The sequence below is a fragment of the Dipodomys spectabilis genome, unplaced genomic scaffold, assembly GCF_019054845.1.
Source record: "Dipodomys spectabilis isolate Male_0828 unplaced genomic scaffold, ASM1905484v1 ptg000174l, whole genome shotgun sequence".
Classification (NCBI taxonomy): domain Eukaryota; kingdom Metazoa; phylum Chordata; class Mammalia; order Rodentia; family Heteromyidae; genus Dipodomys; species Dipodomys spectabilis.
In genome coordinates, this window is record NW_024870851.1 from 2010028 (window position 1) to 2034380 (window position 24353).

Consider the following 24353-nt stretch of genomic DNA (forward strand, 5'->3'; position numbering starts at 1 on the left):
TCACTCTAGGTGTGTGTGGGTGGGGGGGGGCCGCTAAGGAAGCCAGTTTCATGGAGGAAGCTATTGTTAAAAACCAGATCTAATGAACTCATGGAACTCTCCAGCAAAAGATTCAACACCAACCACACGCTTCTCAAATTCATGTGGTCACAGAAGCTCCAGGTACACCCTGCTCAACCATGAGCCAGAGCAAATGCATTTTTTACATTTGGAGAATGTAGACGTGTGTGATTTACGATGCTTACACGAACAGCTGATGTCTACTCAGACCAAGTAATCCTAATTGAATCAGTGCACAGATAAGGTCCTGGGTTACACCAAACAGAGGTGGTTATTCACACACACACACACACACAACCATGACTTGTGATATGCTTGTGAAAGCATGGCGACTTGCAAAGTGAGCCACACCTGCAGCAGGGTAAGGCACTGCACGTCTCCCTGGGCTGCTGGGCTGTGGGCAGTTCAGCTGTCATGGCTGCAAACAGGTGGTGTAAGACAATAGCTCCACTGAGTCGTCAGCTAGCTTTCCAACCCTTCTAGCAGCCAAGTGTCTAGCCACAGTGCCAGGGAGCAGAACAAGCATTGTGCAGCTCCAGGTCTACAGCAGCGCCCACAGCCCATGGAGCCCCGGCCTCTGCTCCTGCTCCTTGGCCTCTGCTCAGGTAAGTGATGTAGATAGCAGGGACTTCCATTTGAGACTAGAGCGCTAGAGACCCTCTCAAACCAAGGCCTCTTGGCTGGGATTCTAAGACAGCAGGGCCTTCCCCAGCCTGGCAGAGGCTCCTTTGCCAGTTTTATTCCTGATGAGGACTTGGTTGGATTTTTGAATAATGATTTTTAGTTTGTGTTATCCAGTTAAAGTGGGAGCTTCCTGGTCAAAGGCTTCAAGATAGACTGCCAGGTCTATCCATGGCTCCTTAGTGCCACTTGTAGAATCTGGGCCACTGGCAGACCACTAGAGAACCCTAGAGCGGCCTTCATATTTCAGCTGCTGCAGGGAATTTAAGCAGCAACTTATAATCACAATTAATGCAGTTGACAAAGCCTTTTGCTGTTTCAGAATTCTGCTAATGAAGAGGATTGATTGGCAACTGCGTGTAGTGGAAAGAGAAACCTATTTGTAATTGTAACTAAATCCATACAGATGAAATATTTTATAATTTTTTAACTTCTGAAGGTAAAAAAGTTCATATAAATGCATTCCTGCCTACTTTTTTCTTATTTTAGTGGTGCTACTATATGTAGGTTGGGTTTAAGTTGAAGCTACAGAACCTTTCACAGTTCTTTAACCTGTGAGCTGCTCTGGAATGCGTCAGTATACAGCAGCAGAAACACTATCCTAAACTTCCCAAAGAGGGAACTAGGAGATGTTTGCTGAATTGTTTCATATAAAAGTTTACCAGCTATATCATTCCAACTGAAAAAGAACATACTGATAGCCCTAATATTGCTTTGACAAACACAGACCTTCAAGGCAAGAGGCAAAGAACTGTGTTATTAATGTTTTTCAAAAGCAGAGTTTCAACTATATCAATTATATCTTTGACCCAACCAAGATGGTATGGTGTGATGTGGGGGTAGGATGTGTGTGTGTGTGTGTGTGTGTGTGTGTGTGTGTGTGTGTGTGTGAAATATCACACTTGATGTCAATTCTTAAGTGATAAGCTTCTTTTAAAAACAACTTAAGAAAAAAAATAAAAACAACTTAAGAGACCTCTTAAGCCAACAAATGTATGTTTAGCTATTAAGAATGTGTTATGTGTTTTTATCAAACCTACGGTTTGCTGGTGTTGATTCCTATAAGTGGCTTACTGAAATTTAGAGCTATATCAGTCTAACATCCTCAACTTCTTACTGAAATGAAACAGGTTGAATGATATGAACTGACCTTCTCAAGGTCACCTAGTTTATAAAATTTGCAATGTGGAGACTTGGTTTGTTACATGCACAGTCAAAAAACAACCTACATCACCAAGTTGCAAGTGACACAGCATTGGGCTGAGGCAAGAATTACACAAGGTGACTGGCTTGTCACATATCAAATTTCCTTCTGCCCATACCATATAAAAACTACAGATCTCCAGTTTGGACCAGCCATTTGGACACTTTGAAATTGTCGCTAAATTACCCTATTTGCAGTGAGTCCTTTATGGGCAAATTCTCATTCGTTCATAATCAGGCCACTTTTTTCTGTGTTGGGAGATACCTAATGATCACCATGTTACTCATATAGCTCTTTCTTTCCAATCTTTTCCTCCTTCCATCTCCAGAATCCCAAGTACTTCCTTGCCAGCATCAGCATGTTTATAATTCTTTATGTGAGTGTCAGGTCAATCCCCATGGAATAGAGACCTGTGTCAGGCTCACTTACAAATATCTCAAAGTTCCTAAAGCAATGTTCACATGCAATAAATGCTCACCATATATTTAATAAATGAATTATGTTACCACTATCCAAATAGCAATCACCAATATAATTTTGTTAAAAGAGGAGATTTTTAACATGATTTATCTGTTTATTTGAATCCTGGCTTTTAATGAAAGTCATTTACTGTGATTCACTGAACCTATGGAGAATTGGTTCAATACTCCAGACCATCTTGGAGTTGGGAAGAGAACCTTACAATTCTGCCTTTGGAAGTCTTCTGTCGCCTCATTCTACATCAATGAAACCAACCTAAGAAATGGAGATCTACTTGGAAATAATAATAATTCTTCCTCCTCCTCCTTCTCCTCCTCCTCCTCCTCCTCCTCCTCCTCCTCTTCTTCTTCTTCTTCTCCCACCTCTTCCTCCTATTATTATTGTTATTATTACTATTACTAGTAGTAGCAGTAGTATTACTGTCTTTAAGTAGTTTCACAAAGGATTATTTAACAAAAGACATTTCTGAATATACTGCACCTTGAGCAATGTCACCCTTAGAAATTCTTCATAGAAGGAACTGGCACCTAGTTATTGGCTATGGTGGGAGAGGATGTTCAGTTTTGATAAGTCTGTTCCTCCAGGTCTTCCCTTCTCCTCAGTGGTCCTCAGATTCACCTAAGAACTTTTATGCTTTCTAGTATTTATTCATTGCTTTCTAGTATCTTTTTATATATAGTCATTGCTTTTCAATATGTTCTTCCTGTCAAAGTGAGATCATTAAAAACCACAGAACAAACTGGGCACTGGTAGCTCACACCTGTAATCCTAACTACTCAGGAGGCTGAGATCTGAGGATGGTGGCTCAAAGTCAGCCCAGATAGGAAAGTCTGTGAGCCTCTTATCTCCAATTAAGAAAACCGGAAGCAGAGCTATGGTTAAAAGTGATACTAGCCATAGCCGGACGCTGGTGGCTCACACCTGTAATCTTAGCTACTCAGGAGGCTGAGATCTGAGGATCTCGGTTCAAAGCCAGCCCGGGCAGGAAAGACCATGAGACTCTTATCTCCAATAAACCACCAGAAAACTGGAAGTGGTGCTGTAGCTCAAGTGGTAGAGCGCTTGCCTTGAGCTGAAGAGCTAAGGGACAGCACTCAGGCCCAGAGTTCAAGCCCCACGACCGACAAAAAAAAAAAAAAGTGATACTAGCCTTGAGCAAAAGAGCTCAGGAACAGTGCCCAAACCCTAAGTTCAAGTCCCACAACTGACAAAATAAACACAGGGCAATACCAACAGTCAAGGCACTTAGGTACCAACTCCAGGTCCCAGTCTCTTGGTGAAAACCCACTACAGCCAGAATGGACAAAGTGTAGAAGAAAGAAGATTGCTCTATCCCAGTGGTTCAGTACAAAGCCTGGGCCTTTGAAGGATCATCAAATGAATAGGAAGGTCTTATGTTTAACCTCTGCATATTTGGACCCTTTTAGCATCATTGGAAGCTTTGGGTCTCAGAACACTTGGGACACTAGAAACAAAGAGGTGAACTAGGTCAAGGTAACACAATGTTGAAGCTATCTTGAAAGTTTCAAAACTCTGAATAGAGCTGGATATGGTTTGGTGTACTTGTAATACTAGCTATTTATGAGGCAGAAGAAAGAGGATCATAGTTTGAGACCTATCTAGGCAAAGGTAGGGTGACACTTTTATCTGAAAAACAAATTGAAAGCAAAGACATTGGGGTATGGACCAAGTACTAGGAGCCTGGCTCAAGTATAGAGCATTCTCAAGTGCATGGCCCTGAGTTCAAACCCTAGTATTAAAAAAATTTAAATGGAAATGTTTCTTTGGTCTTTGGAGAGGTGATAAACTGTCTCTGTGGAACCCAAACTCTTAACTAGAAAGTGAACCGCCATGAGTGCTCACTCAGCAATCCAAACTTTTGTTTTCTCATCTATAAAGCAGAGGTGAAAAATAATCACAGAGCATCAGTGTAAGGATCCAAGAAGTTAATACAACTATAAATACTTATTCAGGCCCTGAGGGGGTAAGCAAAAGGTATACTTTGAGGGGATAGAAATGTATCTGTTTACTACCTGTATCACTGGTTACTTTACACAGATCCAAAACTGTAGGTGAGGAACCCTGATTGAATCTTGGCCCCACCACTTGCAGAACCTAGGAAAGTTACTTAATCTCTCAGTTTCCTCATTGGTAAAGCAAGGGCAAGAACAGCCCCTACCTCACCCGGTTTGGAGGATTGAGTTAGTTATATAAAGCTCATGTAAGAGTGTCTGGAATATAACAAATCGTTGGGTTGGCTATTGGTTTTGTTGGTTAATTAAAAAAAATCACTTTCTACTTTATAATTATGTGTTTACAGACTCTTCCAAGCTTAAGACCAAAAGACAAAATAATAAAGAAATAAATGATAATCTGTTTCCAAGGTGATAGATACTGAGCAGAAAAGGGAAGTGTCTGGCTGGTTCAATGTTCAGAGTTGTCTTGGCCCACAGAGAATTATGGCGGTCTCAGCAATGCCCTGCGGAAAGGAGAGATCTGGTTACATGGGTCAGAACAAATGGATCATGTGTCAGCTTCCTGTGATCATTTGTCTACTACTCCAAACGGGCAGACCTCAATCCCTGCCAGGCTTGAATTACACAGAGCCTTCATAAGGCACTTCTTGGAATTTGGGACAGATTTTTCTCCTAGGAATAAGGGTATGTGTAGTTGTGAGGTTCCAGGCCAGCCCATGCCACACTGGTGAAATTAAGAGCTGGTGCAGGAGCAGCACACAACATGAGAATCCAAGCTCTGCCCTTCTGGCTGTATGACCTTGAGCCAGGCCTATATCCCATGAGTTGAGAATATCTGCTAGTCTCACCAGCATCAGAGGGTTGGCACATGTTGGGGCTGGGATGGGAACCACAGAAGGATGGTTTCTATCCTCTGACCCAGTACATACTGAACAGAAAAGGGCTGTATGGAGAATATTTGATGGTACCACTCTGTATCCTGAAGAGCTGTTGGAGTTTCTCATGCTCTGAACAGGAGCTTCAAACCCAGGTCAACAAAACTCGAGTTTCACCTTCTAATGGTGAGCTTTAACATGATTAAAATGGTAAATTATATGTAATGGGCATTTTACCACAAATCACTACTGATAGATACATGCAGTAAAATGCTTATTACAAGCTGGGCACTGGTGGCTCATGCCTGTAACCCTACCTATGCAGGAGGTTGAGATCTACAGATCATGGCTTAAAGCCAGCCTATAAAGTCCACAAGACTCTTATCTCCAATTAACCATCAAAAAGTTAAAAGTGGTGCTGCAGCTCAAGTGATAGAGTGCTAGCCTTGAGGAAACAGCGCTGGGACAATGTCTAGACCTTGAATTCAAATACCACTACTGGAATGTACCTGCACATTCGTGCGCATGCATATGCACACACATGCACATTATATAAAATTTTCCGTTTTGATCATTTCAGGGTTACAGTTTAGTGGCATTAAGTAGATTTGCTGTGCTAAGTGACTATGACCATTGTCTTCATCCCAGAAGGAAGGCCTGGGTAGCTTGCCTTCCTCTCACCTCCACCCCCCATCCCTAGCAACCACTCTTCCTTTCTCTATGGGTTTATCTGTTCAGTGTCTCATATAAATGGAGTTAGCACCATGGGCTCTGTATGCTTGTTGCTTTTCATTATTATGTTTTCAAGGTCTGCGAATGTCAGGGCATGTATCAGTGCTTTATTCTTTCTTATGCTGAGTAATATTGCTTTGTTTGGAAACACCATAATTTATTCATACACTTATTTACTGCTTAGGCAATTTTTTAAAAAAAGGACATACTTTTTATTTCAAGAAAACTCTGAGATATGTTTTTTATTTTTTTATTATAAAGATATTGTACAGAGGGGTTACAGTTACATGAGCAAGGTAATGAGTCAATTTCCTACTGAGCATTGTTACCCCCTCCTTTGCTTTTCCTCTACCATCCCTTTCCTCTCCACCTCCCCAGCTCTTCCCTCCCCCCAAAAAAAGTAAAGTTCATTTTCAACATAGTGTCTTGTACATCTCATTGTTACAATGGGTCCTTATTTCAGCATTTTGTTATTTCCCTTCCCCTCCCCAAATTAGAAAAATTGTATATACAAGATGCAGGGCACCGGAATCAAATACAGTGAAAACAGGGGGGAAGAACATACAAAAGAAACAAAAAAATCACATAGTATATTGTAAGTACATTAAGAAGAACAGCAACAAAGATAAAACCTCTTAAGTCCCTCGCTTAGGGTTCATTTTGCTTAGCATCTTCTTATATGGTCATATGTACATAGCTTTGACCTTTTCTGCTTGTCTGCTAGTCACTTTTGTCTCCACCTTCTGATTATTTTAAATAGTGCTGTTCTTCTTTCAGTATTTTAAATAGTGCTGTTCTTCATTCAGGTGTGCACCCGAGGGTGGAATTACTGGGTCAATTACTGGGAACAGCTTATCTTGTTGAAGGACTGCCCCTTTATATTTCTATCAGCAACAGATGAGGATCCAGTTTCTTTTTTTTTGCACACAATTCAATATTTTTCAGCAATTAAAAGTGCACTCATTATGGACATTGTAGCATAAAGCGAATTTAACACAATAGGGGGTTAGAGACAGTAAAAAGCTGAAATTACATTTTTTTAAAGCAAGCGTAAAAATAGCTTTGTAAGTTTGAAGAAGTGTGTGTGTGTGTGTGTGTGTGTGTGTGTAGACATTAAAACAATCATAAAGGAAAAAGTCAATAATCTGGAGTATATCAAAAAGGAAATCATTTTGATTGATAAATATCAGACAAATGAATCAATTCCCGTATATATACTTGCAGACACATAGATATTCACTTATGCACATATATCATAATAAAAAAAAAACCCTCATTTAATAATGAGCAAAATCACCAGATGCTGGTGGCTCGTGCCTGTAATCCTAGTTGATCAGGAGGCTGAGATCTGAGGATCATGGTACAAAGCTAGGATCCAGCTTCTTACACCCCACCAGCATTTTATTTTCTATTGTGTTAACAAGGCCATCCTAAGAGGAGTGAGCCCGCAAGCTGTTTTCCCTGTTCACAGTGTCATGAGATGAGTCCAGCCAGTTCAAGAGTCCATTACCACCATGACCACACTCTGGAACACAGATGCTGGCTTTTCAATGGATCTTTCTCATGTGCATGATCTTGGCACACTTGTAGCTGGAGGCTGTATTAAAGAATGTCACCTGTCTAAAGGACAAATGTTGTGATAATCTGGTATAGTTCACCCCCACTGCAGCCTGGAAAGGAAGCAGCCAAGCAACTGTGCTTGGAAAGGGACCTCAAGCAATAAGGCAACACAAGACAGCCCTCCCCAGAGGCCCTGCGTGCCTTCAGTCTTGGTGCTGGGGTTGGTGGAGGGGCAGAGTCTGACAGAGTATATATCATTTGCTGTCCAGCTGGCCTCGTCCTGGGCTCTGAACATGAGACCCGTCTGGTGGCAAAGCTATTTAAAGACTATAGCAGTGTGGTACGGCCAGTGGAGGACCACCGCCAGGCTGTGGAGGTCACCGTGGGCCTGCAGCTGATACAGCTCATCAGCGTGGTAAGACAAGGCCTGGGGCTCCCAAGGCACACCTTCCCCCCACCCCCGCCCCCAATCCTACCAGGGGATTCTGCCTTCATCTCTGTCCTCCACCTTTTACAGAGCGGACCTTTTCTTGTTTTCAGGATGAAGTAAATCAGATTGTGACAACCAATGTGCGTCTGAAACAGGTAATTCAGTGAGGTAATTGCACCAATGTTTTGATTCACCCTGAAATCAAACCTGGACCCTGATGACATTAATTTAGGTAACAGAATAAGAGATATATAGAGTATAGATCTCATCTCTCTCTCTCTCTCTCTCTCTCTCTCTCTATATATATATATATATATATACTATATATATATACATATCCCATATACTCCATATATATATATACACACACACACACACATATACTCCCATATATAAACACATATACACATATATGGGAATATATATGTGTTTAATACACATATATATGTATATGTGTATTATACACATATATATGTATATATGCACATATTCCCATATACATGGGAATATAGATCTTGTCTGGTTTTTGTTTTATTTTTATTACATTGAGCTTCTTGTGCATGTTGCTTTGCTAAGGCAACCACTGTAACAAAAGTATCACTCATCATTGTTTGTTGTTGTTGTTTTTGTTTCTGTTTTTTTTTTTTAGTCAGTTGTGGGGCTTGAACTCTGGGCTTGGGCGCTGTCCCTGTGCTCTTCAACTCAAAGCGAGCACTCTACTGTTTGAGCCACAGCACACCACTTCTGGTTTTCTAGTGGTTTATTGGAGATAAGAGTCTCATGGAGTTTCCTGCCTGGACTGTCTTTGAACTGTGATCCTCAGATCTCAGCCTCCTGAATAGCTAGGATTACAGGCGTGAGCCTCCGGCACCTGGCTCATCATTGTTTTTATAAGGACACCAGTCATGTTGGATTAGGACCTACCTTAATGTTCTTGTTTTAAATTAATTTCTCTGAAAAGACCCTAATTTCAATATGGTCATATGTTGAAGTATAGATTAGCACCAAATTTGCAGCATTTTATAATGTAGGAAAATATGTAATACATTTAAGATTTATATTAGTGCATGAGCCAAGTGTCCACACTAGGGTTGTTCTGACCTGAGGGTGTCATATATGGCCTGGTAGATCAGCCACTTCCCAGCTGGTGTGGCACTGGAGTGTGACCTTGTTCCTTCATCTGTACACAAGGTCAATTATCACTCCTTTTGTCTAATTTTTGGCAATATTGGGGTTTGTGCTCAGGGCCTGTGCCTGAAGCGCTTGTTCCATTTGAGCCATGCCCCTCCCCTTTTTGGCTATATTTTTCAGATAGGGTCTTGTACTTTTGCTTACATTGGCTCAGGCTCCAATCCTCTTGCCTCTGCCTCCCAAGTGGCTGGGACTACAGGCATGTACTATGCATCTGTACCTGGCATGTTTTTGAGAGAGAGTCTTTTGAGCTTTTGCCCAGTCTGGCCTTGAATCTCAATCTTCCCCAATCTCTACCCCCTGAGCACCTAGAATTCTAGGTGAAAGCCACCTTGCCCAACTCAGTAGTCATTTTTATCTCCAAGGATTATAATGAGGACTACAAGAGATAAGGAAGAGCTTACAATGGTAACTAGGCATAACCAACACTATAGGTTTGCTGTTACTATTTACAAAAGCAGACACTGAATTATGAATCAAAAATTCCTTTCTAAAAAAAAATTCCTTTCTAAAGCACAATTTCTACCAGTAGCTGAATTACCATGCCCACAGGGGCTCTTGATCCCCTTAGATTTTTTTTGAAAAATGTTTTTGGCTTTATAATTAGCTGTGTGTCTTTGTTTCTAGCAATGGGTGGATTACAATCTAAAATGGAATCCAGATGACTACGGTGGTGTGAAAAAAATTCACATTCCCTCAGAAAAGATCTGGCGGCCAGACTTCGTTCTCTACAACAAGTGAGCAAAGCCCCGGGCAGGAGAGGTTTCTGGTGGAGGCAGGTGGAGACAAGTGTCCTGGGCAACGGCGGGGGGAGGAAGGGGGAGTCTGCGTGCCTCTCACCACTGTTAACATTAAATAACCCCTAAAAACCAAAGCCACATTGACAGGCGAGAGCTGCCATATGGTGTCTCATGTTATGAATAGAAACAATTATCGGAGCCAAATTGAATCAGGGCTGTGGGTGGGGGACATTTAATTCCTGAGAACTCCTGAGGAGTATGTGGCAACCCTCCAAGGTACCCAAACTTCCTATCCCTGAGTTCCTTGGAATTATATTTCCTCCCTACCAAATGGGTCTAAACCCAGAGTTCTGACTCATCACATCCTGAACGTCATCCGATACTGATGCCCGGATGCCCGCCTTGCCCATCTTCTGGGCCCTGTGACAGAAGGCATGTTATGAAATTAGAATGGGATCTAAGGCACTTGATTTAATGACATGCTCATTATCATACACCTTTCATTTGTCAGGGAATATAAATTTCAAAGAGCATCCTTTCTAGTCAGGAGCCTTATACTGGCCTGGAGGGGCGTGAGTGTGTGTGTGTGTGTGTGTGTGTGTGTGTGTGTGCACGCACGCGGGTGCGCATGCACGCACGCACACACACACACACACACACACACACACACACACACACACACACACACACACCAGTCCTGGGGCTTGAACTCTTGGCTGGCACTCTACCACTTGAGCTACAGTTCCACTTCCAGCTTTTTTAGTGCTTAATTGGAGATAAGAGTCTCACAGACTTTCCTGCTCTGGTTGGTCTAGAACCAAGATCCTCAGATCTCAGCCTTCTGAGTAGCTAAGATTACAGGTATAATCTTAGTAATCTTAGCTTACAGGCCACAAGTACCTGGCTGGCCTGGATGTTTTACAGTGTAGCCTAGGCTATCCTTGAACTCACTATCCTCTTACCTTATTCTGGGATTACAGACATGTATCACCATGCCCAGCTCTAAATGGTTCTTAAAAAGGCAATAAAGCAGGGTTGGGAATATGGCTTAATGGCAGAGTGCTTGCCTAGCATGCATGAAGCCCTAAATTCGATTCCTCAGTACCACATAAACAGAAAAAGCCGGAAGTGGTCCTGTAGCTCAAGTGGTAGAGTACTAGCCTTGAGCAAAAGAAGCTCAGGGACAGTGCCCAGACCCTAAGTTCAAGCCCAGGACTGGCAAAACAAAACAAAACAAAACAAACAAAAAATGGCAATAAAGCTGGATGATGGTGGCTCACACCTGTAATCCCAGCTACTCAGAATGCTGAGATCTGATGATCTCGGTCTAAAGTCAGCTGAGGCAGGAAAGTCTGTGAATCTCTTATCTCCAATTAACCACCAAAAATCAGAAATAGAGTTATGACTGAAGTGGTAGAGTGCTAACCTTGAATAAAAGATGCTCAAGCATAGCACCTAGGCCTTGAGTTCAAGTCCTAGGGTTGGTACATGCATGCATGCACATGCACGCAAATGCATGAACACACACACACACATAATACACACACACACACACACACACACACACACACACACACACACACAGCAATAGATCCATTTCCTAGCCTGTGTGTCATAGTAAGGAAACAATGGAGGGTTTATTTAAAATTTCTAGGTTTCCCAGTTAATTCTCAAAGTTTATTGGTAGGGGATAGATGGAAATTAACGTCACAAATACCACAGAGGACTGGGAAAACCTGAGATGCATAGGCCCTTGTGTCCTTAAACCTGTAGCATCTCACTTTCTTCCCCAGATATTCTGACTCAAGGCTTCCTAGTGCTCAGGAAGGTATTTTTTTAACAAGTAGTCCAATGATTCTTGTTATAAGACAAATCTGGGCAACTTTCCATAGATGAAAAAGCAACCATCCCCAGAGAAAGCTTCCATAATTAGCACCTGAATAATTAGCAGCTGTCTCCTATTAACATCTCTAAGCAGAATGGGAGGCTCATCTGTTACTTGGAGCCATTTTCTTCTCTTATCCCAATTGTAGTGCAAATGGTGACTTTGCCATTGTCAAGTTCACCAAAGTGCTGCTGGACTACACAGGCCATATCACGTGGACACCTCCAGCCATCTTTAAAAGCTACTGTGAGATCATTGTCACCCACTTTCCCTTTGATGAGCAGAACTGCAGCATGAAGCTGGGCACCTGGTCCTATGATGGCTCTGTGGTGACAATCAACCCGGTAGGTCATGACCTCTTATGAGGATCCTGGGTTCAGGAAAAGTGTGATCCAAGTTTCCCACTCTGCCCTTGGGTATTCACAGGCTCTCAGTACCAATTAGAACTACTGAGTCATCTAGTTGGAGGGTTAGCAATTATTGGAGAAGGCTCTTGAGAACTAATAGGCTTAAATGAATTCTCTGTGCCTAACTGCCTCAAGAATTCTGACTTCCTCCATCATAGGGGAGAGCAAGGAGCAGGAGAATAAGGCACCCATATTTCAAAGTTCCCAGGCAACTTGAATATAGAACTAAATAGAAGAATTCCACAAATCCAAACCCCCTTATGCTTTAGGAAAGCAATCTAAGACCCTAGCAAAAGTGGGTACATGGCCCTGGGTACATGGCCCTCAGACCTAGAAGCTGTTGCCTCTGGAGGTCACTTCTGCTGCTGCTTACAGATCCCTGCCTTCCCCAGCATGCTGTTGTGGGGGGGGGGGGTCTCTAAGCATCTTTTCCTTTCTCAGGAAAGTGACCAGCCAGACCTGAGCAACTTCATGGAGAGTGGAGAATGGGTGATCAAGGAGGCCCGGGGCTGGAAGCACTGGGTGTTCTATTCCTGCTGCCCCAACACCCCATACCTAGACATCACCTACCACTTTGTCATGCAGCGCCTGCCTCTCTACTTCATTGTCAACGTCATCATTCCCTGCCTGCTCTTCTCCTTCCTAACCAGTCTGGTGTTCTACCTGCCCACAGACTCAGGTGGGTGCAGTTGCCATGGCAGCAGCTGCTGATGGAGCATATGCTGCTATTTTAGGAAAAGCCAGAAATAATCATGTGCTAACAAACAGAGGTGCAGAGACACAAGTCACCGACACTGAGAGGACACACGTGCCGGGCAGCCAGGTGGAGTGGAAAGCGATTGTGGAGAGCGCGCACAGCTGGGCAGATGTTCAGAGCAAAGAGAGTTGGGCATAATCACAAAGGAGCACATCCCTAGCTCAGTCGAGTTAAAGGAAGATGTTCATCAATATGTTCGCTCAGCCAGGTACCAGTAGCTCATACCTGTAATCCTAGCTACCCAGGAGGCTGAGATTTGAGGAATGAGGTTCAAAGCCATCCTGGGCAAACAAATCCAAGAGATTCTTATGCCCAGCTAACCACCAAAAAAGCTGGAAGTGGAGGTGTGGCCTAAGTGGTAGAGTACCAGCCTTAAGTGAAAAACTAAGGGAGAACATGAGGCTTATGTTCAAGTCCCAGTACTGGCACACACATACACACAAATACTTTTGCTCAACACTAACCATGTGCTTCACACACAACCATGTGGCTGGGTATGACAAAGATATCCCCTGTGATGTCAGTCCATATACCAACTACTACAGGTCTTGCTCCTTCACTCATTACGCACCATTCAGTAGCTTCTGCATAGCTGCTTTCCAGATGGCAGCATCTTATACAGGAGACTGCACTTCCCAAGAGGCAATTCTTTCTCACGTATCAGCCTGGACAACTTACTTACCGCTTACTGAGTAATCACATCTGTGATATAATTTCATCAGACCCCAGCAATCAGACAAAAAGGCAAAAGGACACACACATACATCTGTGAACAAGTCCCTGCTCATGAACAGTTCATAGTTAAGAGTGGAAAAATAGAAAAGATGGAGCAGACCGCTCAGTACAGTAAAGGCAGCAAGTGCTCCCCCTACTGGAGGAAGGTGCCAATGCTGTACTCATTTTAACTTTTTAATTTTTCAAGTTTATTTTTTTATTCAGTCTGTGTTGCCCAAGCTGAATAAGAATTCGGGATCATCCCACCTCAGCCTGTAGCCATTTTAAACAAATGAGTACGAGTAAATATCTTTTCAACCTCCTAACCAAACAAAGCTCCAGAAAGTAAATTGAGAAAACACTGCCGGGCAATACAGAAACAAATTAATGTCTGTAAATACTAAATAATGTCTACTTGAAAAATATTTAGGACAATGAACTATACTAAGCTTAGTAAATGCTAGCTACTGTTACTCTTATTAATCAAATTATATGTAACCTGAAAACTATTTTATCTTTCAAATTCAGATTTCTTTTTCAGTTTTTCTTTTCTTTCTTTCTTTTTTTTTTTTTTGTCAGTCATGGGGCCTGAACTCTGGGCCTGGGCGCTGTCCCTTAGCTCTTCAGCTCAAGACTGAAGCATGCTACCACTAAAGCCACAGCTTTTTCTGCTTATGTGGTGCTGAGGAGTCAAATCCAGGGCCTCATGCATACAAGGCAAGCGCTCTACCCTTGAGCCACCTTCCCAGCCCCTCTTTTTCAGTTTTGAAGGCTGTCCTGCTCACCAGAAAAAAACTAACCAGTTCTTGCTTCCATCTATTCTGCCCTCTGTGTTTATACAGGTCCTTCAGTCTTCATAGGGGATTGGTTCCAGGAATCTTGTAGTGACCTAAATCCATGTTTGCTCATGTCTTTGATATAAAATGGCATAGTAAGCTGGGCACTGGTGGCTCATGCCCATAATCTTAGCTATCCAGAAGGCTGAGATCTAAAGATTGCAGTTCAGATCCAGCCCAGGTATAAAAGCCCATGAGATTCTTATTTGCAACAAACCACCAAAAAGTCAAAAGTGGAGCTGTGGCTCAAGCTGGTAGAGTACCAACCTTGAGCAAAAAAGCTAAGGGATAATGCCTGAGTTCAAGCCTTAGGACTGGCGTACATGAGCAAGCATGCACACACACACACACACACACACACACACACACACACACAGAGTATTTGCAATAACCTATGTATGTTCTTTCATATACTTTAAATCATTCCTAGGTTACTTATAAAACCAAATACAATGTGAGTTCTCTATTATACTACACTGTTAGGCAATAGTGACAAGAATAAAGTCTACATGTTCAATATAGTTGCAACTTTTTTGTTTGTATTTTTGCATGCTGAGGATCAAACCCACGTCTTTGTACTTGTGAGGCAAGTATGCTACCACTGAACTAAACCACAAGCCTATAATTTCCTACATATTTTTTATCCAAGCTTGTTTGGCTTTCTAGATGCAGAATCCATAGAGGCAGAGGGCCTACTGGAAGCATCCAGCGTTGGAATGCTGGCAGGGCAATACTAGGGTTTTCCAGAAAAACCAGCAGCGAGACTATCACAAGGACAGTCCTTCCCACAGGTCCTCTACTGCTTTTAAAGTAGTCAGATGCCATGAAGAGAACCCAAGGCCACTTATCCTTGACCTTCCTGATGCCACATTTGCCTGACCTGGACTTCTGAGACTCAAAGCTTGAAGGGCAAAAGGGATAGGGGCAAGGAAATCTCTACTCTGCTAATAGGAAAAACAAAACATCTCCAGGAGTGTGAAATGATGGCTTCTTAGATGGAAGTGAGCGGAAGGGAGCAGGGAGATCAGGTCACTGAGGATATATAGAGACACCACCAAGACCTTGCAGGTGTGGTCCTTTTCCTTGTCTTGAGCTTACAACCACGCTGACAGACCTATACAGAGACTTCTGGCTGCCCACCTATTTGCTGGGTAACAAATATATCAGACTACAGTTTAGTTTTTTGATGTTCCTTCTGCTGCCAGACAAAAGACAAAAAGAAAGCTGCCAGTCTGGGTCCAGCTTGCTAACAAGAGCCCTTCTTGGTTCCCTGACCTCCACAAAGAAACAAAATTTGAGGGCCTGACTTAAGTCGTTACCTGCTTCTTGGCAACCTCTAATGGAAATGCTCACCACTTGTCATGGTCACTAGAGTTAGGGTGCGGCAGTCACAGAGGAAAGTCTCCAGGGGGGGGAAATTCCCCAGAATAATCATTTGCAAATATGCGGATCACAGTCCTTGACTCTTGGGTGTGTATGGTATGTCTAGAGTTTGCCAGGGCTGCAGTACAAAGTACCATGCACTGGATGGTTTAAACAACAGGAATCTATTTTTCCCACAGTCTGGGGGGCTGGAAGGCTGGGATTTAGGTGTTGGTGGAATTGGCCTCATCTGAGGCCTCACTCCTAGGCTTGCAGATGCCCATTGTCTCCCTGTGACCTCACATGCACGTCCAGCTCTCCTTATAAGAACACCTGCCATATTGAGTTGACCTCATTCTACTTTAATGATCTCTTTAAAGGCCCTTATACAGTCATGTTTGGAGGCCCTGGGGCTGTAGGATGGGGGAGAAGTCAGCCCCTTGTGGATGGGTTTGTTGTATTTCTCTTTGTTGTCTTCCTAGGGGAGAAGATGACGCTGAGCATCTCTGTCTTACTGTCCTTGACTGTGTTCCTCCTGGTCATTGTGGAGCTTATCCCATCCACCTCCAGTGCCGTGCCCTTGATTGGGAAATACATGTTGTTCACCATGGTGTTCGTCATCGCGTCCATCATCATCACCGTCATTGTCATCAACACACACCACCGCTCTCCCAGCACCCACATCATGCCCGAGTGGGTGCGGAAGGTGAGCGCCAACTTCACACAGGGAGACACTCATGGGGTTCCTCTCCCCCTCACTAGGGGGCTTCTTGCCAACACCTGTGCATATTTAGAACTACAAGTCCTTTCTGAGCTGCCAGAAATTGGGGCGTTTCCTTGACTTCTCTGTAGAGACAATCCATGTAGCCTTCCCAGAGGGAGAAGAAAAATAGAACCAACCCACTCCAAATTCAAGTTTACAAAATCCCTTTAATTCAAGAGGAATACCTATCTCTCTCTCTCTCTCTTCCCTCCCCCACCCCCTGTGACATGCTTAAGGTTTCTGATTGTGTCTTCCAATTTATGAATGGACTGGTTTATTGTTGCTGGTAAAATCATCTATCAAGAACTGAGTAACACTAGAGGCAGAGGAGGAGCTTAAGGAAAGAATGTCAAAAGTGAGGAATTGTGTCTCAAATATTTACATTATTGGACTGAAAAATAAGTGTTAACATTTCAAATAAGTCCTTAAAAATGTTTTTGGTAGTGTTAAGGTTTGAACCCAGGACTTAGCACATGCTAGGCAAGTGTTCTACTATTGAGCTTCATCTGCTGCCCAAAATAGGCCAGTTTGTTAAAACTTCAAAGGCATTAAAGTGTAGGCTCTTCATGTCAGGAATTTGACAGTAGTTCTGTCTTTAGAAGAGATTATCAATCCTTGTTATATGAAGAATGTAGGATTCCTTCTAGAAATACTTCTGCTGCTGTTTCTTCAGGAACAAGAAACAGAAAAGTTTGTCTAGCTACTTTGTGGGGTGAAAGTTTATATGTTTGAGGAGGCAGAAGGACCTCCATCCCCTAGATACAGAATTCTAAGAATACATTTCAGGACCTTGTGGAATGGGTGACTGCACACAGGCTCCCTCCAGTGGTGAACTTCTTGCATTACAGAATCATCACTACCACAGTAACTAGACAGGCCATGGAATGTGTATGAAGGATTTTATTTGCCCAGGACCACACTGCTAATTCAAAGACTGAGTTTGATACTTGCATGTATTGACAATAATTCTCATATCATGGCTGCCTTTTGTTAGGTTTTTATCGACACTATCCCGAATGTCATGTTTTTCTCCACAATGAAAAGACCATCGAGAGACAAACAAGAGAAAAAAATTTTCACCGAAGACATCGATATTTCTGACATTTCTGGGAAGCCTGGGCCTCCACCTATGGGCTTCCATTCTCCACTGATCAAACACCCTGAGGTGAAAAGTGCCATTGAAGGTGTCAAATACATCGCAGAGACCATGAAGTCAGACCAAGAGTCCAATAATGTAAGCTTTGTGTTTGCAATCCTTGCTTCTAGGTTTCAGCGATCAAATGCATGAGTGTGGATGGATGGATAGGTTTGGCTCGATGGGTAGGTTGGCATTCAACCCATAACTACTGACATGAGATGTTCCTGGTGATCATGTGTAGGCCATCTTACTAACCGATTAAGTTAGAGATCATATGCCAGGTCAGGGATGTTGAAAGCTTTGAGGTATACAGACTGAATGGCCCATGGAAGATGGCTGGCATGAACGCTTTGAGTCCTATACCTGCTTTAGAGGGAACTCTGTGTCGCTCTCTCCTCTCTCCCAGGCCGCTGAGGAGTGGAAGTATGTCGCAATGGTAATGGACCACATTCTCCTTGGAGTCTTCATGCTCGTCTGTCTCATTGGAACCCTGGCTGTGTTTGCAGGCCGGCTCATTGAACTGAATCAGCAAGGATGAGTAGAAGTGGAGCCTAAGCTCTGCTCCAGGACCGGCCAGAGCACTGGGAGGTGTGCAAAGAAGGGCTTGTCTACTTCCATACACTCTCATTTATCAATCCTGTGATGTTCTGTAGTTATCGTTATGGTGATAATTTATGTTTACATAAGGATTTAGCCTCCCTCACAGCTCCCTTCAGCCTTGCCATGCCTTCCTGGGGAATGAACCTTTTGGTAAATGAAACTGGATCTTTAAAAAAAATGGTTTGTAGAAGAAGTTTGCCTGAAAAACCAAGGTTTTTTTCTTGTGTTTGTCATTGCTGGTTTTTGTTGTTACTTGTTTTTTGGTGCCAATGCTGGGGCTTGAACTTAGGGCCTTGTCTCTGTTTCTTAGCTTTTCTGCTTAAAGCTGGTGCTCTGTCACTGGAGCCAGAGCTTACTTTCACATTTTTGGTGGTAAACTGGAGGTAAAAGTCTCACAGACTTTCCTGCCAGGGATGGTTTTGAACCATGATCCTCAGATCTCAGCCTCCTGAGTAGCACCTGGCTAACTGCTATTTTGTTTTTTGTTTTCTGTTATTTTTTTTTTTTAAGAAAGACCCAGTTTTGCAACTTTCTTGGAAAGTTCCATCTATCTAAAAATATAAAGCCTTTGATTTGGACAGAGAGGAAACAGTAAACAAGAAATAGAAAATGTTCAGAATCACCACGAAAATGCAAATAATATCAAAAGACATATGTCTTTTGACATAAGAGTTGGGGAAAGGTTTCTTAGGTAGTTCTATACTACTGAGCTACACCTGAGCCTTAAGTTTACAAATTTAACAGAATCCCTGGGTTTTATTCTCAGAGTTTAGAGGAAAACAGGCCATAATAATATCAAAGTGGGAGCATGGGAACTATGGGGACCATCTCACCTGTGTGGTTTTATAGCACCCTGGAATTTTTTACACCATCCCTATTTTACAAATGAGGACAACCAATTTCTGAGAGGTTAAGTTCTTTGCTCAAGCTAGATGTAGAACTAAGATTTGAACCCAGACCTTGAACTTCCAAAACAACTCTCTCTGGATCAGCCCTCTGCTTGCTTGCTCTCCTGGTCTCTCCTAGCTTGAGCTAGGCCAATCTATAACCTCTGGTCTGTGCTTTTCAGAGTTTTAGTTTTAGTGACAACCATCTTTCTGTTTCCCCAATTAAATTTCCTGCCTCTATCTTTACACCAATCATGTTTGGGGTCTGTCTTCTACCGGACGCCTATGTACATATCATCGCGACTTGTAAAATTCTGAAGAATCAAAAAAGAAAAAAATGACTTCCTTCCTCCATGGTGAACTTCAGTCCTTCATAGTTTACCCCAGAACGAGAAATGGCATGAGTCAGAAAAGGCCTGGGAGTGACAGATACACCTCTGACCCACAACAACTCCAAGAGAGCAGGAAATTGCGTGAGCATGGGCCTTATCTGAGCCCAGGTGGTTTCAATCTACTCCTCCATGTGACTCCACGTCATATACCTGTAGTAGAGCTGATGTTTTTGTTTTAGAGTAAATCCATTCTAATTTAAAGAGAAGAAAGTGGGCTGTTTTTAAAAAATTCCACACAGCCAAGTACCAGTGGCACATACCTGCTATCTTAACTAATCAGGAGGCCGAGATGATTTATATATTATATATATATAACATATACATATATCATTTGCCCCTTAAAAAGTAATGAAGACCTAGCGCTGGCATCTCACGCCCATAATCCTAGCTACTCAGGAGTCTGAGATCTGAGGACCACAGGTCAAAGCCAGCCCTGGCAGAAAAGTCCCAGTAAGACTCTTATCTCCAAAAAAACTACTCAGGAAAAGCCGGAATGATAATGTGGCCCAAGTGGTAGAGCACTAGCCTTACGCATTAAAAAAAAAAAACACAAAAAAAAAAACCACCAAAAAAAACCAGGACAGTACCCAGGCCCTGAGTTCAAGCCCAGGACCACCAAAAAAAAAAAAAAAAAGGAATGAAAGTTCTGATCTATACTACATCGTAGGTCTCAAAAACATTAAGCTAGTGAAACAAATCAGATTCAAGAGATACATCTTGTATAATTCTGTGTCTGCTGTGTTCACTACCCTCTTGTGTGTGTGTGTGTGTGTGTGTATACATGCATGTTCGCGCACGTGTGCCATTTCTGGGGCTTCTCAGTCTTTCAAGTAGCAAGGATTATCCCAGTGACCAGCACTCAGTTTATTGCTCGCTCATTTTATAAGGGTCACAGAACTGGTTCCTGAAACCCAGCCTGCTAAATCCTATTCTCACACTATTTCCATTTCATCAAACAGTCCATGGCTCTTCAGGAAGTCACGCCTTCCCACAGATTGCACTCATGCCACTCACCCCAAGCAATGTGCTTGGTCCTGCATGGAAACAGCAGTGCCACACAGGGTGTTCCATTCGCCCCAAACTGGCTCCATCAACCTGACATCAAATCAGAGGTTTTCATCTTCCGCATCTCCTCCTTTAGTCAAGGCCTAGTTTTTCGAAGAGCACTGATGAAATGGGAGGTGAGACAGGGGGTCCTGGGATCCATTCCCAACTTAGAGGGCTGTGTTGAAGGCCCAGCCCTGTGTGGCTAGGTTGATGAGTTTGTCAAATGACAGATGATTTCTTAGAAAATCAGGAGCATGTTGGAGAAGCTGGAAATAGAAGGAACATACGTTAAAATAATAAAGGCTATATATGACAGATCTGCAGCCAAAATCATACTGAACTGGTGTAAACTAAAACCATTTCTTCTGAAATCAGGAACAAGGCAAGGATGTCCACTCTCTTCACTCTTCAATATAGTTCTGAAATTCCTAGCCAGAGCAATAACACAAGAAAAAGACATAAAAGGGAACCACATAAGGAAAGAAGTCAGATTATCCCTATTTGCAGATGACATGATATTATATGTAAAGGACCCAAATTACTCAATTCCCAAGCTCCTAGAGCTGATAGAGAACTGGCAAAGTAGCAGGATACAAAAGTAACCACAAAAATTAGTAGCCTTTCTGTATACCAACAATGTACAAGCAACTCCATTTGCAATAGAATAAAAAAAAATCTGGGAATAAACCTAACCAAGGAAGCAAAAGTCCTTTGTAGTGAAAAACTATAAAAATTTGAAGAAAGAAATAAAAAATTATATTAGCAAATGGAAAGACCTTCCATGTTAATGGAAAGGTAGACATAAAATAGTGAAAATGGTCATACTACCAAAAATTATCTACAAATTTAACGCAATCCTCATCAAGAAGAAGAGGTAAGAAATAGTCATCATCCCTGGCCATATAGGAAATGCAAATCAAAACAGTCCTGAGATTCCATCTCAGTCCAGTTAGACTGGCCAACATGGTGAATTCAAACAACAAATACTGTCTGTGGTATGGGGAAAAAGAAACCCTATTGCACTGTTGGTGAGAATGTAAACTGGTACAACCACTCCAGACAGCAGTCTGGAGGTTCCTCAAAAAACTAAACATAGATCTTCCCTGCAACCCAACCATCCCACTCCTGGGCATCTTCCCTGAACATCACAAGCTGGGATACCATAAAGACACTTGCACATCCCTGTTCATTGCTGCCCTATTCACAATAGCCAAGTGATGGAAACAGATCCACAACAGATGAGTGGGTCAAGAAAATATGGTAGCTCTACACAATGGAATTCTACACAGCCATTAGAAAGAATAATATGTCATTTTTCAGAGCAACGAATGGACTCTATTCTTCTTTCCCTCTCTCCTCTCTTCCTTTCCTCTCTCTCACCCTCTTTTCATCTTCTCCTCTCCCCCCTTTTTTCATCCCTCTCCTTTTTCTCCTTTTCCCTCTTTCCCCTTCCCTCTCTTCTCCCAGCCTTCCCTCCAAAAGGTGCAAGAGAGGATGCCCTTGAGGAATGTGGTAATGTCCTTCATGTTGCTTGAGGCGGTCCAGCCCGCCTTTGCAATCCCATCTGGCTCTGAGGCCAGAGGTGGAGGCTGAGTAAGCACCATCCTCACTTCCCCACAAGACCCTAGAGACCTGGAGATGACAGCATCAGGAGTGTCCCAACAAGAAGCAGAGCTGCTAATGCAACGTGCAGGCCTAGCTGGCTCTGGGACAAGAAAAGGACCTGAGCTGGAGTGTATGAAAGCTGAACTAAATCTTCCATTCGGTTTCAAGCCATACTGGATCAGTCTTAAAATACCTCGTTTTGACAAATGTACCACAGCTCTGCCACCAGGAAGGGAAGCTGGACAGAGAGCACATGTACTTGCTGTACTCTCCGCAAGGTTTCTATATCTAATAATGCACCCTCTCAAAAGAAAAGGCTGGCCGAAAAGGAGAGTTGAGCATGATGGTACAGGCCTGTAAGTCCAATATTTGAGAGGCTGAGGTAAGAGGATCATGAACTTGAGACCACCAAGGACTACATAGTGAGATCCCATGTCAAACCACCACCACTACAAGAAAATCATCATCATTATCATCATCATCATCAAAGCAGAGCTAGGAAAGGCAATTAAAAAAGAAAAAGACAGAAATTGAATTTTATTTTTTATTTTTTGTCAGTCATGGAGCTTGAACTCTGGGCCTGGGCACTATCCCTGAGCTCTTCAGCTTAACGCAAGCACTCTACCACTTGAGCCACAGTGCCATATCCAGTTTTCTGGTAGTTAATTGGAGATAAGAGTCTCACGGACTTTCCTGTCTGGGCTGGCTTTGAACCATGATCCTCAGATCTCAGCTAGGATTATAGGCATGAGCCACCGGCGCCCAGCTAGCATTTGATTTTTTTTGATTCCAAGTCCAAAACCTTTCCCACAGTTCTCTGCAGTTGTTGTGAGAATGTGGAGAAACGTGCACCCTAGGGTGTGGCTGTGGGGAAGGGAAAATGATCAGCCGCTGCGCAAGGCAGCTTGGCAGCTCCCCAGGAAGCCACACACACAGGACTACCACATGACCCAGTTCATCTCTAAAGGGATGGAAAACAGGAACAAAACTTTACGTGTACAGCAGCCAAGGAAGCAAAGAACTCAAGGAGGATAAAGGAAATATACAATATACAATATAAACAATGGAATATTAGTCATCTTTGAAAGAATATATCATTTTTGACATATGGACCAATGAGAATGAACCTTAAAAAATACTATGCTAAGTAAAATAGGCCAGCTGTGAAAGGATAAATATTGTGTGATTCTAATTATGTAAGATACCTTGAATAGTTATTAGGTTCATAGAAACAGAAGACTAGAGTTACCAGAGTTGGGAGTGATGGAGGGGTATTGTTATAGGGGCAATGAAGATGATGAACAAGTTCTGGAGACGACCAGTGATGGTTGTACAACATTGTGAGTATCCTAATGCATTGCCACTGAACTGTGTTCTTGAAAACATAGTTAAGGTTATATATTTTACATCCTGTATATTTTGCCATAATTAAATATTTTTTGTTTTATTTTGGGGGGTTCTAGGGTTGAACTCAAGAGCAGCACCTCTATCCCTTTTTTTACACAGGTTATTTTTGAGACAGGGTCTTGCTTCCTCCCTGGGGCATGTTCCTGACTGTAATCCACCCATTTTAAGCTTTACATCATAGCTAGGATAACAGGGCCACAGCACTAGGACCAGCTTCTTCCATGGAGATGGAGTCTCATGGACCTTTCTATCTAGGATGGCCTGGAAGCTTGAGTGTCCCAATATCAGCTCTTCTCTTTTTAAATTGCAAATGGTTCCTTTCTTATCCTTAAGAATTGACCTTACATGTGGATTGGATAAAAATGGGCATGGATAGGGAAACCAATTTCCTCTTAGTGGAGGTTGATGGTATCTCTACACAGGTCTTTTAAAAATGTTATTGTAAGAGTGATGAACAGAGGGGTTACTGCTACAGAAGTAAGGTAATGAGTACATTAAGCAAGGTAATGAGTACATTGTTACCCCCTTCTTGTTTTCTTCCACTCTCCCTCCCCCTCAACTCCTGATCCCCAGTTGTAAAGTTCATTTCTGACATAGTGTCTTTGCTCTAACATTGGTTCACCC

At 42.6% G+C, this 24353-nt stretch overlaps 1 protein-coding gene across 1 annotated transcript; it reads left to right on the plus strand.

Annotated features, from left to right (window-relative positions):
* Positions 1 to 620: 620 nt before the first annotated feature.
* Positions 621 to 18329, plus strand: Chrna1 (cholinergic receptor nicotinic alpha 1 subunit). The gene is made up of 9 exons (XM_042694171.1): positions 621 to 665; positions 7838 to 7983; positions 8109 to 8153; positions 9817 to 9926; positions 11963 to 12158; positions 12663 to 12900; positions 16373 to 16596; positions 17648 to 17887; positions 18198 to 18329. The coding sequence occupies exons 1-9, from the start codon at positions 623 to 625 to the stop codon at positions 18327 to 18329; spliced, it is 1374 nt and encodes a 457-aa protein (XP_042550105.1). The 5' UTR covers positions 621 to 622.
* Positions 18330 to 24353: the final 6024 nt, after the last annotated feature.

What these genes read in the sequence shown, in the direction of transcription:
- Chrna1 (XM_042694171.1), top strand. Translation starts at nt 623, where the DNA reads ATGGAGCCCCGGCCTCTGCTCCTGCTCCTTGGCCTCTGCTCAG. An exon ending in TGATACAGCTCATCAGCGTG is followed by an intron (nt 7,984 to 8,108) that starts GTAAGACAAGGC and finishes TCTTGTTTTCAG; the next exon opens with GATGAAGTAAATCAGATTGT. An exon ending in CTACCTGCCCACAGACTCAG is followed by an intron (nt 12,901 to 16,372) that starts GTGGGTGCAGTT and finishes TTGTCTTCCTAG; the next exon opens with GGGAGAAGATGACGCTGAGC.